Genomic DNA, 19,411 nt, shown 5'->3' on the forward strand with positions numbered 1-19,411 from the left:
TAAAGGCCATGACTTATGCAAAAGTCAAGGGTAATAAATTCTTTGAAAATATAAAAAAGAAAAATAAGAATTGGATGGATGTAGTTCATAATCTGATGCTATGATAAAAAAAATGCTGTGGTTCCTTTTGAGGGACTTAATGCTATAGGAAGTTGGCCTTCAAAATACTCTCAAATACTGGAAGATATTAAGAAATGGTTCTTTTTTTAGATGTTAGGTATTTTTAAATAGATCTTTATTGGAGTATAATTGCTTCACAATACTGTGTTAGTCTCTGTCGTACAACAAAGTGAATCAGCCACATGCACACATACATCCCCATATCCCCTCCCCCGTGAGCCTTCCTCTCACCCTCCCACCCCACCTCTCTAGGTCATCGCAAAGTACCGAGCTGATCTCCCTGTGCTACGCTGCTGCTTCCCACTAGCATTTGGTAGTGAATATGTGTCTCTCACTTTGCCCCAGCTTCCCCGCCCTGCCCCGCCCCCCTCCATGTCCTCAAGTCCACTCTCTATATCTACATCTTTATTCCTGCCCTGCCACTAGGTTCATCAGTACCATTTTTTTTCTTTTTTTTTTTAGATTCCATATATATGTGTTAGCATACGGTATTTGTTTTTCTCTTTCTGACTTACTTCACTCTGTATGACAGACTCTAGGTCCATCCACCTCACTACAAATAACTCAATTTTGTTTCTTTTTATGGCTGAGTAATATTCCACTGTATATATGTACCACATCTTCTTTATCCATTCATCTGTCCATGGGCATTTAGGTTGCTTCCATGACCTGGCTATTGTAAATAGCGCTGCAATGAATATTGGGGTGCACGTGTCTTTTTGAATCATGGTTTTCTCGGGGTATATGCCCAGTAATGGGATTGCTGGGTCATATGGTAGTTCTGTTTTTAGTTTTTTAAGGAACCTCCATACTGTTCTCCATAGTGGTTGTATCAATTTACATTCCCACCAACAGTGTAGGAGGGTTCCCTTTTCGCCACACCCTTTCCAGCATTTATTGTTTCTAGATTTTTTGATAATGGCCATTCTGACCGGTGTGAGGTAATACCTCATTGTAGTTTTGATTTTCATTTCTCTAATGATTAGTGATGTTGAGCATCTTTTCATGTTACAGTTTTTTATATTGTGGTTATTATGTTTTTTAAAATAAGAGTCCTTGTCTTTGAAAGACACATACCAAAATACTTACAGATAAAATGAGGTCTGAGATTTGCTTCAAAATAATACCAGAGGAAGGAAAGTGGGTGAGAGTACAGACAAAGCAGGCCTGGACATGAGTTGATAACTGTTGAAGCTGGGTGATGGGTCCACAGGAGTTAATGAACCTATCTTCTCTACTTTATGCATATATGACATTTTTCCTAAAAAAAGACTTAAAAAAAAAAAAAAAGCCCTTTAAAACAAATCATTTTCACTAATGAAATTAAAGAAGCTACCTGAAGGTGAAGGTTTTGCCTTTCCAGTCTTGCAGTGGGTGCTCCTGGATGACGTCCTGGCTCAGAGGTGAGTGCTGCCGTGGGGATTTGGAATGGGGGAGGGTCCCCATGTGACTGAAGTTATCACAGGACCTTACGGGAGGAGGGCCTTTCTTCTTCCGTGGAAGGGTGCCGTGTATAGACACGTCTTGATAGGCATCTGTGCGATGCTCAGCGAGAGGTGACTTGCTGCTCAGGAGGTCCATGGATGAGGCCAGGGGGAACTGGTGATTCACTGGCATGTTTCTAGGAAGGCTTGCAAACTTTCCCGCAGCCATGATTCTCAACTCTAAGTGGGGAAGAAAAGAGTGAAGGTATAAATCTAAGAAAAGCACCAGAACTGATTTCCCACTTACAAAAGGAAATGGAAATAGACCACATAACAAAAGAAAATGTTCACAGAGTGTTAAAGGACAAACACTGAGTGGCATCACTCATGAAATTTAATACGATGGGCAGTTTACTCATCTCCTTTTTTCATCCTACAGAAGAATTCTCCTGGGTTGGCAGCAGATCCGCCAATGGAAAAGGGCAAATACATTTCAGAGACTTTAGAGGCACATGAGCCACTTTATTACTTCAGATGACTGAAGCCGATGGAAAAGCATGACTAACAAAAAAGAATACTGAGGAAAGACTCAAGGTTTCAGTAAGAAATGCATTTGAGAAAACGTTCAAATATGTTAGATAATTAGCTCACGCATTCCCACCACCCTGTAAACGATAAGAACAGGTGAAGATGACTGGAATTCCTTAGCTGCTAGAACGCCTTCAGTGCCAGACCAGCCCCTCAGTTGTGCTACCCAGAGAGAGAGGACAGATCCTTTCTGTCAAAGACCTGCTGCTTATAAATAAATCAACGTTCGCTAATTGACGAAGACGGCCAGGGTCAGGGGTCAGGAGGTGGGCTACTCCTCCATACATCAGGGGCTCAGCGGGAGAGGAAAGCCACTGCGGGGGTGGGGGGGAACCTCCATGTACAACCGTCCCCCAGAGGGGTCAGGGACCTGCTTGCCGCCAGCAGGGTTGAGCAATGTACATGGGTGCCTCTATAGTCAGGGAAGAGTGGGAAGGGTGGAGAAGGAAGAGAAAATAGGGTTGGGGGGCACGGATCATGGAAAGCAAAGGAAAATGCTGTGTGCAAAAGCAGCCCCGACAATTGTTCGCAGCTATGACCGGTAGCAGAAATGTTCACCCTGAGCAGTGTTTGCACCTCTGCCTCCTAAAAAACAAACTATGGTTTTGATCTAAGCCAAATTATATGACATTTTAAAGGCCAATATATAGAGATAAAGAAACACAAGACTGAATAAAAATTCGGGCTAGTCCCAGGAGACATAAGGATCCAGAATCTGCACCACTAGTCATGGTATCAGACTGGTCTAGAGATCACAGCTGCATAGCTAAGCCCAAAGTGCTGGTCTTCCCCGAGCCTGGTGAGGAGATCATCTCTTTGCACTGTGGTCTCTTCTCAAGCCTTGCAGCCCCCATTCCTCACAGACCACCCTTTCCACTGCAAAGGGAACGATGCTGAGTGAAAATCATCACTCACTAGCACCACCGCAGAGACAGTTCCACAAAGGAACCGGGGACTTGGGATGTGGCTTGGAGACAACCAAGAAGAACACAGCCCTCCAGAAGCTGGTAGAGTAAGAGGTGGAACCAGGACAAAGACAGCAGGGTATGCAAAGGAAACAAATGACAACGCGCGCACACACACACACACACACACACACACACACACACACACACACACACACAATCCACTGTTCCTACAACAGAGACAGACACCCGAGTGCTGGCAGCTGGGTGGAAGGAGACCCTCCATGCAAGGCATATAATCTGAACCCTGTCCTCAGCTCTTTGCCAAGCCTGGTAATTCTGAGGCCTGTCTGCTCTGTGTCTATCTGGGACCACACAGAAGGCCTGCCTCCCAGCAGGTGCAGACAATGGACTGAGTCCCCACGTGGGCCCCTCCCAGGCCTGGCCAGTACCTGGCACACTGTCAGCACTTGTTCAATGTTAATCATCGTTTTTAAAAAAGAAACCAAACTCCCCGGACCTCCCGGCCTGACCACAGGTGACGTAAGCCGACGAGGATTCCCTCACCCTTCGCGCACACATTCATAGCTATGAACTCTCACCTGTCCGAGCAATCAGCACCTTCCTTCTTTATAGACAGGCCTGGATCATTCCCAAGAACCTGGTGGCGAGGCCCAAAGCTCCCCACAGAACCTCTTCGTGTACAAAGGCCCACAGTGTTGGTCACATCTACCTCCAGGCTAGGACAACGGACCAGAGTTACCCTGGCTCCAGTGTCTCCAGTAGCCTGTTTCCTCTCTGCTTATCCAAGGTCTATCTGTTTCAAGATTGAGCCGAAGTGCTTCAGAATGCCCTTCAGCAAGCTATCCTCACCTCAGTGTATTCTCAAGGGATGTTAACACCTGCCCTTCCTACTTTCAATTCAACAAACATTTAAGTGCCTACTCCAGATAAGAGACTCAGAGAAACAAAGATGCATAAGCCTCAATCCCTGACTATGAACTCAAAGAGACAATACAGTTGACACCTGAACAATGAGGGGCTAATCTGCATATAACTTATAGTCAGCCCTGCATATCCACGGTTCCCCCATATCCACAGATTCAACCAACCACGGACCATGTACTGTAGTATTTACTATTGAAAAATATCTGTGTATAAGTGGACCCATGCAGTTCAAACCTGTGTTGTTCAAGGGTCAACTGTAATATAATTCATCAATGGGACCCTTAACATGCTGGAGTGAAGAATAATTAATTTTGACAAAAGGGCTCAAGGAGGATCTCAGAGAGGGCATCACTGGAGATGAAGGATTTTGAAAGGCTGAAAATTGTAGGGAGAAGCCCTCCAAGAGGATGTGACAACAGCAGATGCATAAGGGCAGGGAAGTGCCCCTACAGGCTCAGGAAACTGAGTCACGCGGTGTGGCTTGAGTCAAGTTGAGAAGCATTTCCTGGAAGAAGCACAGCTTAGGACCAGATCATGAAGTCTTGAAGGCTGTGTTGAGGTGTCTGAACCTGACTGTCAGTGTTAGGGAAGCTCGGGAAGGGTGGCACGGAATCCAGTCTGTGCCTGGGTAGGGAGCTCCGGTCATTCTGGAGGGAGAGAAGGGAGGTGGGGAGGTCAGTCAGCAACAAGCCAGCAAGGAGTGATGGAGGACTCTGACCTGGGGCAGTGGCCACGGGAAGGGAAAGGAAGGGCAGAGCGAGGGGCTAGGAGCTCGAGGCCTCTGGCTGGGAGGAAGGAGGCCACAGCCAAGGGAGGACAGGGCTATGCTGTAACGCACTGAGTAGCACAAGAGGGAACCCCTGTGGGCAGGCGAGAGGGTAACAAGCTCACCACTGGGGCTGCTGAGTGTGAGGCACCAGTAGGGCAGTTCGGTCTAGCAGGCTAGATACTGGTATGTGCAGTTAGGGGCCAGGACAGGATGTCGATTTTTAAGAGTCATCAACATCAAGGGAATATTTAAACCAGTGAGTAGATCCCTCAGCTTGTTATTATCAGCTGTGATAACAGTTGTGAAAGTACCTCTTAAACTGTCAGGAACCATACAATATCCATGAATTATATCCTTACCCTCTCTCACCTGGGCTGCTTCAAGCCTATAAGGACCAACGCAAGGGATAAATTCTGAAAACTTAAATCGGCGCCTCTCAACCTGGCTGCACATTAAGAGTCCTCGGAGAAGCTTTTAAAATCCCGACACCCAAGCCGTGAGCCAGACCAACAAAATTACAGTCTCGGTGGGTAGGACCCTGGCATCAGTCTTGTTAAAGCTCCCCTAGTATTGTTCAGTGTGGAGCCAAGTTTGAGAACCACCAGGTAAGCGAGTTTCTTTGGTACAGAGCAACTGGCACCCAGATTAGTTTCTGGGTAACAGAATAGAATAACAATGAGAAAGCATCACTCAGGCAACAGAAGCATTCCCTCATTCTTCATTCAACACACATTTAAGGAGGGCCTCCTGGGTGGCGGGGACTGTGTGGGTGTTGGAGATGGTGTCAAACGACTATCCTCACGAGGTTCCTACCCTGCAGAGGAAGCAGACAGTAAGTAATGACCATACTTGTTGGTGATTCCCAGTGCCGTGGGAGCGCGCAGAGTGGGGACTGGGGGCCTAGTTTAATCTAGCAGCCAGGAAAGGCTTCCCGGAGGAAGGGCTGCTGACCTGAAGGATGTGAAGTAGGGTTTAATTACCAGAGGGAGAAGATCATCCAAGCTGAAGTTTCCAGAGTTACAGTTAAATTTCTCAGCTGCAGTTAAATTGGAAATACACAGGCCAGGCTCTCCTCTACAACTTGCTGCCTCTAACTTGGGACTCTTTCCCATTAAAGTACAGCCTTGCCCTGTGTCTAGTCACTTGGAAAGACTGGCTCCAGCCTGGGCCCTATGTCAAGCTTGAATCGATCCAACGATGGGGGAGGTGGGCGCTGGCCAGAGACCTAACTTTAAACAAACAACCAACAACAACAAAAAAACTAAAGCGGGGCAGGGAATGGAAGGGAGAATTATAGGTGGAAGAAACTCATTTGCAGTCTGTTGGTTGCTCTGTTTCCTACCTGAGTTTACTTTTATTTTTTTCTAGACTCCAGGAACCTGGGGGAAATCCAGGGGTGGAAGTGCATGGAATCTAGGTTCAAGGTACGTACTTTCCATTCTGACAGAGGAGCCACAACCCCATTTGACCACTAGGCAGAATCTCAGCATGTGATATGTAGATGGAATCTCAGAGAATCAAGCCCCTCTCTTTTTCCAGATAAGGAAAATAAACGTTCATTCACTCAATATATAGTCTCCAAGAGTTTACAATGTACTAAAGCTGAGGATATAAAAACCTAGATGAGGTCCTGATCTCATTGAGCCTACACTGTGATGGGGAAGTCCAACCAACACAGACAACAAACTAGATAATATCCCAGTCGTAAGTACCTTAAAGAACATGAAACAGGATGACATGATAGAATACACTTGTTGGGGATGGAGGGCTATTTTATACTACAGTGGTCTGGGAAGACCTCTCTGAAGAGGTAACAATGACGTGAGACCTGAAAAAAGAGAAGGAACCAGTAAGAGAGGATCGAATGGAGTTCCAGGCAGGGGATTCGGCAAATGTGAAGGTCTTGAGGTGGGAACATGTGGTTGGAAGAGCACAGTGGAGACTAAATTCAAGTCTCGAGTGTTTGGCTCCCATGTTTTCTCCACTTGGGGATGTTTCTGTCTTGATGTTCCTAGTCATTATGTACTTCTTATGTACTATTTAATTTTTTTAAAATCAAACATGGTGTGACTCAGAACCTAGGCTTTGAAGTAAGACACAAGTTCAAATCCCTACTGTGCCAATGTCTTACTGTGTGGCCTGGGACAAGTGACTCAACCTCTCTGACAGTCAGTTTCTCATTTGTAAAAATGGGTTAACAATACCTATTTCATGGAGTTGTTGTGAAAAGTAAATGTGATTGTGTCTGTAAGCCCTTGACATACAGCAAGCATTCAAAAAATAGCAGGTCTCCTCTAGGCAGGGCAGGGACCATGTCTGTCTTGCTTGTAATTGTCTCCCTATCACAAAGAGAGTTCACAAATGAAGTCACTGCTTCTGGGGAAGACTGCAACCAGGAAGGGTGAGGAGGGAAATGTTTTAACCTAGAGCAATAGACGTAACAACAGCAAACCAAGTAGGATGTGGGCATAGATACACAGGCACACTAAGTGAGCTCATATGCCATCTTTAAATAAAAGCCCAGGTAAGACTTTGGCCATCCGACTTCACCTCTCTCTACTGTGCAGGTAAACAGTGTCCTGATTCAGTCTAATAAAAGATCTTGAAATATATACAAAGGTCAAAGACTCTACATCTTGATATGAAAATACGAGACCCATGTGAACGTTCAAAGAGCTGAAATCTTGATAGGGATGAGAGTGAGCCTGACACACTCCCAACCTATGTGCTACCTTCCTGACCCCGGTCAGCGGCTGTACTCTGAAATGCTTGTGAACAGCAGGACTGACTCACTTGCTTTATAAAGATGTCTCGAAGAAACTGATGATCACACGCAAGTCGAGACAGAGATAAGAAGCCCACTTGTTTGAATTTTTCTATTTTACTTCTTTTTTTTTTTTTCTATTTTACTTCTGAAATGAGATATTTTCAAGTTAAATTCACAGATGGTCATCTGATGTGGGCTTTAAGAACTTTCTATCATATTTTAAACTCTGGAAACGTAACCTTTTCACTGCCCCATTATGACCATGACAGAGAATTTACAATCCAGATCTGTAGTTTTATATCTTCTCTGCAGAGGCAGACAGGAAGAGGAGATGGAAAAACCACACATATAAAATTGGCTTATCCGCTAAGCATGAAGTTTTGCTTGGGTTTAGGAATTAAGAGTATCCCTTTATTTTGAAGTAAATTATGAAGTCTAGCCAAATGATTGAAGTATGAATAATTCTTCCATGGATTGTATTTCAAGCAACACAGCACAGGATCTACATGATAAGGGTCTTAAGATTAGCATCCATTTGACAAGCAGTCCTTTCTATATGAATAGGAGATTGAGATCTTGGTTAGTCATTCTGGAAATGTCACGCTTCTCAGAGGCAGTTTAGGGAAAGTTGGAGTCAGGGAATGAGGGAGCCATTGGCATGGGAAGTTGTTTACGTTATATTCCATACGTCCCCTTGCACACTCACATACAACTGCTTGGCCTGTGGCTTCCCCCCTTTATTAACTGGGCAGCCCCTTGCCACTTGGGACTCTCTGAGCCCGGCCCCCAGCACCGAGGCCTCCCCCTTCCTCCCGGATCTCGCTTCACTCCTTGGCAACAAGCAGGGAGATTATCCGCCCTCAAACTGACCTTCCCTCCGCCGATGTGTTTTCCTTGGAGAGATCAGTGTAGCCTTGGTATATAAGGGTCAAGGTTTAAAAGAATCTCTGAATGCATGGCTCTACTTTCTATCTCAGCGAATGGCTTTAGGTGAAAGCAGACATGAGGTTACGCGAGCAATCTTTCACCTTCGCACGTTGCTTCAAGTGAGTTAAAACCAAAACCAGAGTTTTCCACTCCCCCAACCCCCAGCCACGACCCACTGTTGTTACTCCACGAAACACGCCGGCTCGTCAGCTGCTTTGGAGCCCACTTGACTTCTCCCCGACGAGTGTCTACACCTGATCAAACTTTTAAAGTGGACGCAGCCTTAGCGGGTAAGGAAAGACGGGCTGAGACCGGAACCGCCTGCCTGTTGCGCCCACCGTCCCTTGTTTCCCAGCCTTCACCTCCCCTTCCCTCCCCTCTCCGACGCAGTGGGAGCGACACAACCAACTATTCATTCTTTCTCAACAAAGGGAGCGAGGGAGGGAGATGTCAACAGTTGCGGGGCGGGCTCCTTCGCTTTCTCTGCAAACTTTCCAAGAGATTAGTGGAGAAACTCGCCTCCTCCAAGCCCAGGGCTTCCCCCTCCCCGGCCCTCGCATCCCTCGACCCCCACCGGCTTCTGGGGCAGAGAGAGACGGGACCAGGAGGCGCGGCTGGATGCGCAGGGGGTCGGAGAGCCCAGCGCCTGGAAAGATGCCGCTCAAGAGCAAAGAGCAGAGATGCTCGCCGCACGTCGCTTCTCGCCTCCCGCCGCGGGCCCCTCCTGGGGAATCCCAGCCGGTTCAGAGGCCCCTAAGGGAGCAGCCCGGTCCCCCATTCAGCCACTCCAGCCCCCAATCGCCAACTCGGATGGGGGTGGGGTGCGCCGGTTCTACTTTCCCCATAGCCTGAAGTTCGCCAACAAACTTCCCAGTCCGTCCTGCAAGGGGAGGGGGAGGCCGAGGCGCCCCGAGAGGAGCCGCACGCCCGCGGGACACGCGACGGAGACTCACCTCCCCGCGCGGCGCCCGGGCTCTCCGGCTGGGGCTCAGAGGCGCGGCACGGTCTGCTCTGCGCCGCGGCTGCTCCCGGAGCAGGAGCCGCTCATGATCGGTGGGGCGCGCCAGCCGAGAAGCCCGCGCGCCGCTCGCCTGTGCGCCCGGCGTTTGCGGCTCCGCTCCCGCCCAAGCCCCAGCCCCGGCCGCGGCAGCTGCAGGCGCGGCTCTAGGCCGGCGGCGCGCACTCCGTCCCTCAACTGGTGATTTGCGGCTTCCCGGCCCCACCCCGGCGAGCCTATTCGCGCAGCCTTGCAGAGCCCCCCGCGACATTTACATGCGCTGACCTCGCCTTGCCCTCCTCTGCCCGGATTTTAGAGTTTGGCTCTCCTCGTACCTCCCGAGAAGCCAGTCCTCAAGTGTAGATCGACCACTTCCTCACTGTACGCCTCACGAGAGACCACCCCACCTAATCCACTCCTCTCCCCTCCCCGCGTTATTTCATTACCCAGCAGATCTGCTTTGCTTGTCTGCAGACACCTGGCTGGCTTTCAGTTTAAAGGGGTTTGATGGGATAAAGACCAGGTAACCACAGATGACCAAGCCATGGGAACAAGCAAATCAATCACACCCACCTGGACATATTGAAAGCCAAGTGGGGGGTGGAAGTGGCACTCCAGTACTAGATGGCTTGGTGGGGTAAAAAATTGGAGCCTGGTGGAGGACTTACACTACCAGATATAAAGACCTATTATAAAGCTGTAGAAATAGTAATTGGCAGCAAGGATAGACGATAGAATAGAGAGACCAGAAACAGACCTATAGTATATGGTCACTTGATTTACATTCAAGATACTGATGTGATGCACTGGGGAAAGGGTGGTCTGTCTTTTCAGTAAATGATGCTGGATCAACTGAACACCCACATGGAGAAAAAAGAAGAATCTTGACCTCTACCTTATACCATACCAAAAAATCTATTCCAGAAGGATTTTAACTCTAACTGTATAAGGTAAAACAATAAAACCATCCAAAGTAAATATCAAAAAACATCTTCATGACCTTAAGGTAGGCAAAGACTTCTTAAACATATACAGCACTAACATAAAGGAAAAAAACTGATCATTGGATAACATTACAATTAAGAACTCCTGTTCATTCTAAGACACCATTAGTGAAAAAGCAAGCCACAGAGTGAGACAAGATAATTGCAACACACATATCCAAAAAAAGGACTTATATAGAATATATAAAGGACACTCACAAATCAGCAAGAAAAAGGCAGAAAAACCTAATTGAAAATAGGCAGAATATTTCAACAGGCATTTTTCAAGAGGGGATAAACAGGCATTTCTCAAAAAGTCAAAAAACATATGAAAAGGTTCTCAACTTATTAACTATCCCAGAAATGCAAGTTGAACTTGCAATGTGATCTCCCTTCACACCCACCAGAATAGCTAAAATTAGAGAATTTTGTATAACACTTTAGAAACCTATTTGGCATTTTCTACTATATTAACTTATAGTCTGTGACCTACCGATTCCATCCCTAGTTATATACCCAACAAAGATATATACACATATTCACCAAAAGACATGTTCAAAAATGCTTATAGCATCTCTCTTTATAACAGCCCAAAAGAAACAACCCAGATGTCCATTAACAGAAGAGAGAGAAACTGTGTAGAATACTGTAAGAATGAATGGACTATGTCTACACTCAACAAGATGCATGACTCTCATGAATATGACGTTGAGTGAAAGAAACTAGACACAAATGGATATATGTAAACTTCAAAAACAGCCAGAACATATCTATGATGTTAGAGGTGAAGATAGTGGTTATCTTGAGGGGTGTGTAGTGATGGAAAGGGAACCCAGAAGAGTCTCTAGGTGCTGGTAATATTCTATTTCTTGATCCAGGTTCTGGTTACATAGATGTGTCCTATTTAATAAAAAATAACTATCCCTCATTTTATAAAAATTGATTGGTTTGTGCACTGCTCTGTACATATGTTTTACTCCAATTAAAATATTTTTTAAATTGTGCCACGTTGGTATATTTTGTATCCTTTTCATTCCCCTAAGAAAGAACCATTGGCAAGGCTGCAAGATTCTAAGTGCAGCATTCTCAAGAATCAGTTTCTGCCTTTTCCTTATGGGTGTTTTTGTGGGTTTGTCTTTATCTTTCCTGCCTCATTAGAAGCATAAACTTTTTTTGTAAGATTTTTTTGATGTGGAACATTTTTAAAGTCTTTATTGAATTTGTTACAATATTGCTTCTGTTTTATGTGCTGGTTTTTTGGCCCCAAGGCATGTGGGATTTTAGCTCCCCAACCAGGGATCGAACCCTCACCCCCTGCATTGGAAGGTGAAGTCTTAACCACTGGACCACAGGCAAGTCCCTAGAAGCATAAACTTTTAACTTTTGTTCGATCTTCCCAAAGTATTTAGTGCAGTGAATGTCAAACAGACCAGCTGGTACATTTCTAAACTGAATTATTAGAAAGACATTTACTGACTTTCTGTTGCTCTGAAGTGTCATTAAGAGCAGTGGTAAAACTTTGGTTTTTCTTGATTTTCAAAATTCCCTGAGCACCTACTATGGGTAAAGTTTCTACTGAGTGGCGCACCATGGCGAGGTAGCAATAAAGACTAGAAGACAACTTACACCCAGAGAGGCCTTGCACAAGTCACTATCCCTCTCAGTCCCTCTATTTCCTCATGAGTGAGTGAGTAAATAAATGTTAGAAGTCAAGGAAAGAATAGATGTGAAAGTGCCTAGCATATAACAGTTCTCATTAACTATTACTGGAACTGATAACACATCCTATTATTTGTCTTCACAATACCCCGGGTGAGGTAGGAGGCATCTCTATCCTGATTTATATGGGAGAAAACAGACTGAGAAAGATTAATTAATTTCAACTATAAATTCATTCAACAAACATTTGTTGTTTACCTACTATGTGCCAAGATCCATAGCTAGTGAGAAGCAGAGTCAGAATTTGAATCAGATGTTTCAACTTCAAGTTCAGTGGTCTTTCCACCACATCACAACTACTTTCACATTTGTATCCCCAGTGCCTAGCACATAGTAGGTGATCAATACATTCATGGATGAGTAATAGGAGTTTTTTTTTTTCATTAAAAAATTTTTTAATTTATTTTTGGCTGTGTTGGGTCTCTGTTGCTGTGCGCAGGCTTTCTCTAGTTGTGGTGAACGGGGGCTGCTCTTCATTGCGATGTGCAGGCTTCTCATTGCGGTGGCTTCTCTTGTTGCGGAGCACGGGTTCTAGGTGAGCAAGCTTCAGTCGTTGTGGCTCACGGGCTCAGCAGTTGTGGCTTGCGGGCTCTAGAGCACAGGCTCAGTAGTTGTGGCGCGCAGGCTTAGTTGCTCTGCGGCATGTGGGATCTTCCTGGAGCAGGGCTCCAACCCCTGTCCCCTGCATTGGCAGGTGGATTCCTAACCACTGCACCACCAGGGAAGTCCCATAGGAGTATTTTTAATATAAGCTTTTGATTAGGTAATATGGTTCATATATTACACATGATTCACAAATTATATACACATACACACACACACTTTTATATATATATTAAATGGTATACAGTGAAAAGTCCCCCTCTTAACTCTTTCTCCCATCTGCCAGTCCCCTCCCACCGCAGGTAACAACTGTTTTTAATATGTGTGCCTGCCAGAATTTCTCTAAGTGTGTGTGTTATTCCCCACTCCTACGCAAAAAGTAACATGCTATACCCATAGTTCTTCACTTTGCTTATTTTTTTCACTTAATATATCTTGGAGATTTCCCCATATTAGTGCACGGTATTCCTTTGAAGAGATGTACCATAATTTATTCAATTAGTGCCCTATTGACGGACAGTTAGGTTGTCTCCAATCCTTTCCTATTACAAATGATACTGTAATGAATAATCTTGAACATATGTCATTGGTATGTGTAAGTATATCTGTAAGATAAATTTCCAGAGGTAAAATTGCTGAGTCAAAGGGTATATGCCTTTGTAATGTTGCTAAGTAATGCCAAATTGCCATCCATAGGAATTGGACCAATTTACACACCCCAGCAATATAAGAAAACGTTTATTTCCCCACATTCTTTTCAGAAGGTATTAAACTTTTGAACTTTTGCCAATCTGGTAAGTAAAATATGAATTTTAGTGCAATTTAAATTTGCAGTTCTCATAATAAGTGAGGCTGCTCATCTTTTCATGTTGAGTAGCTATTTGTTTTTCTTTTTTGGAATTTGCACTTCTGTTTTTCTATCTATTTGTAGGTCTTTTTATTATGATTTTTTTAGGGCCCCCTTCCATATTAGGAAGCTTAGCTCTTTGTGGTATGAACTGCAAATATGTCCTCAATGATAATATTAAAGAAAAAAAGTGATATCTGTAAAGTCCTGTTATTTTAGGAAGCTCATTCCGGAAGCCATAAGGAGTGAACTAGAGAAGTGAGAGCCAAGGTGGGACACTGATTAGAAGGCTATAGCCATAGCCTTATTGTCACATGACAAGGGCTCTGACTAGGCTGGGGGCAGTGGAAATGGAAGTTAAGGACCAAAGTTATTACCAAGAAATAAATGGCAAGAGTTAATAATTAGCAATGATAACAATGATAATAACAGTAGCTACAACTGGTTTAGGAGTAACAACAACCAAGAACTATGCTGAGTGCTTTACCAGCTTTAAGCTGTGAGCTGGTACTATTATTGCCCCTATTTCACAAATGAGATAAGTGAGTTTTAGCAGTTAAGTAACTTACCCAAATTCACTCTAGATGTAAGTGGCAGAACCAAGGCAAACCCCAGGTCTATCTGACCCAGCTGCCTGGCAGAGTGAAGGAAAATGATCAGAGGTCTGCAGGCTGAGTACCTGAGTAATGCCTGGCTTGATGACAGATGTAGAAGAAGCCAGAGAACAGCTGCCGTGGGCTGGAGAGCAACATGCTCACTCTTAGGTACACCGAGCATTTTTCAAAGCCTTTCATGTATATGATCACTCTTCCCACAATGTCTCTGTGAGTCAAAGGGGGTAGTATTATCCCCATCTTACTGATGAGAAGACTGAGGCACCATGAAATTAAATAACCAGTCCCAGCTCATATGTCTTATTCTCTGGGCCACCTTCCCTAAAACTCAGAACAGGGCAGATTCCTTGCTTATATGTGTCTTACCGTCTCCTTTCCTTCCTGGAATTTGTCACAGTTCATAATTACACATTTATTTCTGTTATTTTTGTTTAACATCTGTTGCTCTATAGTCTCTAAGATCCAAGTCTGGTTTTGCGTTTGCTTTGTTCCTAGTTTGGCGCACATGATTGGCAGGCAGTAGATATATACTGAATGAATGAATGAACTCCAGGCCTCTAGACGGTTTGTCCTTTCATCTTTGTACTACACCATAAAGCTCCCTATAAGCTAAATAATATAATTCCATGGATGTGGGCTGTGCTATAAACAATCTGAGGATTCAGATTTCTTTAAGTCTACAGCTAGCTTCCACATTAATGTTTAGACAGCAAAACCCTGGGCTGCTTCAACCAAAGAGACATAAGAAAGGACAACATAATCAGTGAGATGGAGTTGATGACTTCAGGGCAGTGCACGAGGCTTTGTCAGGGAGCACTCACCCTGGAGTTGATCCCCTCCTGCCACAAAGTAATTTGTTGAGCCTCACCCCATAACATCATTAGTTAACAGGTAGCTGGGGCATGCACTTTAAGGAAGAATAACTCCTAAAATTTCAGCTTTGCCCAGCTCTAAATGGTAACAAGTAAGGAACAACAGATGCTTAAGCTATCACTGATGAAGACCAAACAGAAAATCTGAACCTGAGCAATCACAGACAGAGAGACTGACAATTCCCTGAGTTTACTATGTAGTAAATCACTGACCCAAAGAAGGGGCAGCTCTGACATATACCAGAGCAGCAAATGCTGTGGTATTTTCTGAAGCCTTACCCTCTAGGCTCCTGGCCCATGAAGAGTTAGCCATGGACTTGGTGTCATGGGAATCCCAGTCTACCAAGCAGAGACGTCAACTCAGCTTCCAAAAGGCTTGTATGATGGCTATAAATGCCCTGTCATATTGGCTAGAGAAGTCACTGTAGGAGGGCTACAGTTCGATAGATCCTCAATAAATACTTACTGAATGAATGAGTGAGTGAGTGAAAAAGAGATGGAGTTCTTGGTAACACAGGCTCATTTCCTATACAAGGTGCACATTTGAACTACCTGTTAACCAAACTCTGGACCCTTGTCCCCAGTTACTTCCTTAATCTGATGAGCAGCTTTGCATTAATTAGCTTCTCAACTTATGCAACAGTTGGAAGGAAATACTCTAAAATGCCTCTGGATAATTATGGAATACCAGGTGATTTTAATTTCCTTATTTACACAGCTCCCCCTTTCCATTTTTTTCTTCAGTAAGCATGTATTATTTTTATTATTAAAAATGTCACTTAGAAAACCAATTCATTGAGCCCTACCATATGGAAATCATCACCAGCCCAGAGAGAGATAAAGATGAGTACATCAACAGGAACTTCTGTCCTTGGGGGGAATACAGCACAGGTACAGAGAGAAGGATTGGCTGCAACAGAGGTTCCTGTGCTGTGGGAAGGCAGAGAAGGGAGAGATGGGGCACAGACTCTTGATGCTGGTGAAAATAAAGGAGAGAAGTTTTGAAGAAGAAATGCTTTACTATGGAAATGAAGAGCAAAGAAACAAATGTATGTGAAACCTAGTGCAATGGTCACCTGGCTGCCCTCTTGAGTTACAGTGGGGAAGGGCTCAGTTTAGATGCTGCAGACTGCCCAGGGGCAGGTGGAGGTGAGCTCTGCCAGCATTGTTCTAGTGCCGAAGAAGGAACCTGGACAGTTAGAGCAAATGAAGGGAGCATGAAGCCTACCAGCTCCCCTATACAGGAGAAGCCAGGCTGATGGAAAAACCTCACTTACTTGGATGTACTCATTCAATCTTTGAGAGCAAAGTTGGCCTTCCAGATGAGTGGGCTTCAGCCCAAGAGCATGATTTGTGAGATGTGGCTAAGACTCTCACACCTACCATCTTAAAAAAAAAAATCTTCCTAGCAATCTTATCACTTAAAACTCTATCTTTAGCTGCTCATTCCTTTGTGTTAGGCGCTGACCTCTCTCTGCCATCCTCCTTTTTGTAAAACAATGTTAATCCTTAATGGATGACTTAACAGAACACAGGCTCTAAATGTGCCCTTTGCCCAGTGCCTCTACTTCTAGGAATCTGTCCTGCACAAATGCTCACTCACCTGTACATACCAAGATATTTATAGCAGCATTATTTGCAGTTTTAAAAAAGTGTTTGCAGAGGGATGACTAAATTATAGCACACCTATACTATTCAGCTGATATGAATGAGGTAATTCTATAGGTCCTGACACAGAAAGATATCTGTGAAATATTATTAAGTGAAAAAAGCAAGCTGCCCCATTAATGTAAATATAACAAACTTGTTATTTGTGTGGGATTATGTGTTTACAAAACATCTGGAAGAATTTCCTTCCATCAAACTGAGGGGTGAAGTTGACAGGAGAGTGAGAGGGGACTTTGCTTTTCCCTCCATGTTATCCTAAACTGTTTGCATTTTTTCCAATGAGCACTGATTGCTTTCATAATTAAAAATAATTTATACAGCACTTACTATGTGCCAGGTACTGTTCTAAGAGTTTTATGTATATTCACTCATTTAATTCTGACAATAATCCTGTGAGGTGGCACTATTCTTATCCCTTTTTATAGATACGGACTCAGTCCTTGCCCAGGTCACACAGAGATATATAAAGGTGCTGAGCTTTGAACCCACGCCAGATGGCTCAGACTTCGTGCTCTTAATCACTAGATCATAGTGCCTCAAATAGGTGATGTAAATAAATAAGTAGCACTGCTTTTAGAATCAGACACACCTGCATTTGAATCCCAGTTTCTCCTGATTAGTTGGGTGATTCTTAGCAAGTGTCTTACTTCTAGCTCAGTTTCCCCATCTGTAAAATGGAGATGATCGTCGCATACCTCATGAGACTGTTATGAGAACTACACAGATATGTTCAGCGCCAGGCACTTAGCAAGTACTTGATAAATATAGACTATTTCCTCTATTAAGATTAAATTACCAGTCCTTTAATGCATGCTAATTTGATTGGCTGTTTTCTTGATTGGCTGCCTGGCAGCATCTGGTGCTTCAAGGTAAGGGCAGAAGGAGGACTTGGGAATAAGGGGGGAGCTGGCTCAGACCCAGGACACGAAAAGTGCTGAATTAACACTTCACTGTTTTCACAGGTTTGCCTACAGTCAGTCCAGTTAAGAAAACAAAATTAATAATATTTATGTGAGTTTTGAAATCATTCTGGGGTAAAATAGCACCATTCCATTTTTAGAATGAGGGTATTAAGTTTCAGGAATTTGTCCAAAGTCACTGAGCCAATTAAATAACAGAGGCAGGACTGAAATTTAGACTTTCTAATTCCACATCCACCCTCTTTTCACAAATCCCACTGTCTGAGTTGGTGGGGAAGTGGTGACTGCAGCCTCTCAGAAGGAAAGTGCTAGAGAAGTGGTAAGAGTCTGGTAGTAACAGTACCACTGGGGGGAAATGTGCCACCAATTCATGGGCAGTGTTGCTGAGGGTGGGGAATGGCCTTGCCCACACCTCAGAGATGACCCCTCCGGGTGGGGTCCACCCAGCCCAGGGTCAGATTACCCTCTCCCTTTCTCTCTGCCCTTTAGAGTCCTTACCTTAACAGCAGTCATCATTCGACAAAACGGGACCCAAGCCCATCTGGGAGGAGACAGGGGGCCGCAGGCACCTGTCTGCTGGAAGCTGGGGGAGGGTCCAGAGTGCAGGCTTGCTCACGGCTCTCAGCTGGGCAGCCTCCTGCCTCAGCCTGATCCTTCCTTATTTTCCAAAAGCCCCGGAGGTCAGGCAGGAGCCAAGGAGGGACTGTTCTCTCCTTTTGTGAGGGTCCAACCCCGCCACCCATTTTTCAGGCTCGACCAGTCCCTGTGAGGTCGGGGTCATTACCACTCCCCAGAGAGAAGAGAGAGCAAGAAATGGATCAGAAAGAGCCAGAGTTCTCGACCTTTTTTCCAACCAGACATGAACATTGCACAACTCACTCCCACGTGAGCACAAGGGGTGTGCGAGCTCAGGGCATGAGGTGCGATCCCACAACTTCCTCTGTCATTCAAGACACCCTCTGGTTATAAAATGTGGGTAAATATTAAAGCTGGGTTTTTTATGCTATTATCTCTACTTTTGTGTATGCTTAAAAAATGCCATGATGAAATGTTAAAATAAACATTTTTAAAAGCCCTTTGGAACACAAACGTGTGAAAGCAGTGTTATCATAAAAACAATCTTGTGTCCGCCAGTTTATTTTTTAAATAAATTATTTACAGTCTGTGGTACTGCATCATCAGTAATGAGGTGCTTACCACATACCTCAGTACCCCAGCAGCAGAACAGCTGGGACTGCAAGTTGGAAAACTGGCCAAGGTCATAAATTTGGTCCTTTCCTTTTCTCTGATTCCTTCCTCACATGAAACCCTCCGTCCCCATCACCTCCCTCCCCTCCACACACTTGGTTGGTGAGGGGCACTCCTTTTAGGTGGTGACCATTTGGAATTCCTTTGAGTGACCCTGTTGATGGTATTGAGGTTACCAAATAGAACACAGTCAAGCACCCTGGAATTGGCATAAGCATCTGCAACAAGGAGCAGACCACCAAATGTTCTGTGGGAGGAAACACAGCCTAAATTTGAACGATGTCAGCTGTGTTTCCCAGCACTGGACTAAGAGGTTTACATACATCTCAGTTCATCCTTTCAGCAACCCAGAGAGGTAGAGGTTAGTAAACCCATTTCACAGGTGAGAACACAGAGGCAGAGTAACTAGCCAAGTTGACATGGCTAAGATGTGATGACCCCTCGACTGGACTCCCTGACATTACTGCCGATATCACCTCACAACATGAACCC

At 44.7% G+C, this 19,411-nt stretch overlaps 1 protein-coding gene across 2 annotated transcripts in view; it reads right to left on the bottom strand.

Annotated features, from left to right (window-relative positions):
• Nucleotides 1–19,411, bottom strand: part of BCAR3 (BCAR3 adaptor protein, NSP family member) — a 201,298-nt gene that overhangs the window by 105,701 nt on the left and 76,186 nt on the right. The window contains exons 1-2 of one of the 2 annotated variants that reach the window (XM_068540339.1): nt 9,402–9,544; nt 1,457–1,784 (exon numbers count right to left, since the gene is read on the bottom strand). In XM_068540339.1, coding sequence (XP_068396440.1) covers nt 1,457–1,773 — 317 coding nt within the window. In that variant the 5' untranslated portion in view covers nt 1,774–1,784; nt 9,402–9,544. Of the gene's footprint in view, nt 1–1,456; nt 1,785–9,401; nt 9,545–19,411 lie in introns of those variants that run through there. The other variant, XM_068540338.1, reaches the window with a different exon arrangement.

Source organism: Eschrichtius robustus, chromosome 3, assembly GCF_028021215.1.
Source record: "Eschrichtius robustus isolate mEscRob2 chromosome 3, mEscRob2.pri, whole genome shotgun sequence".
Classification (NCBI taxonomy): Eukaryota; Metazoa; Chordata; class Mammalia; order Artiodactyla; family Eschrichtiidae; genus Eschrichtius; species Eschrichtius robustus.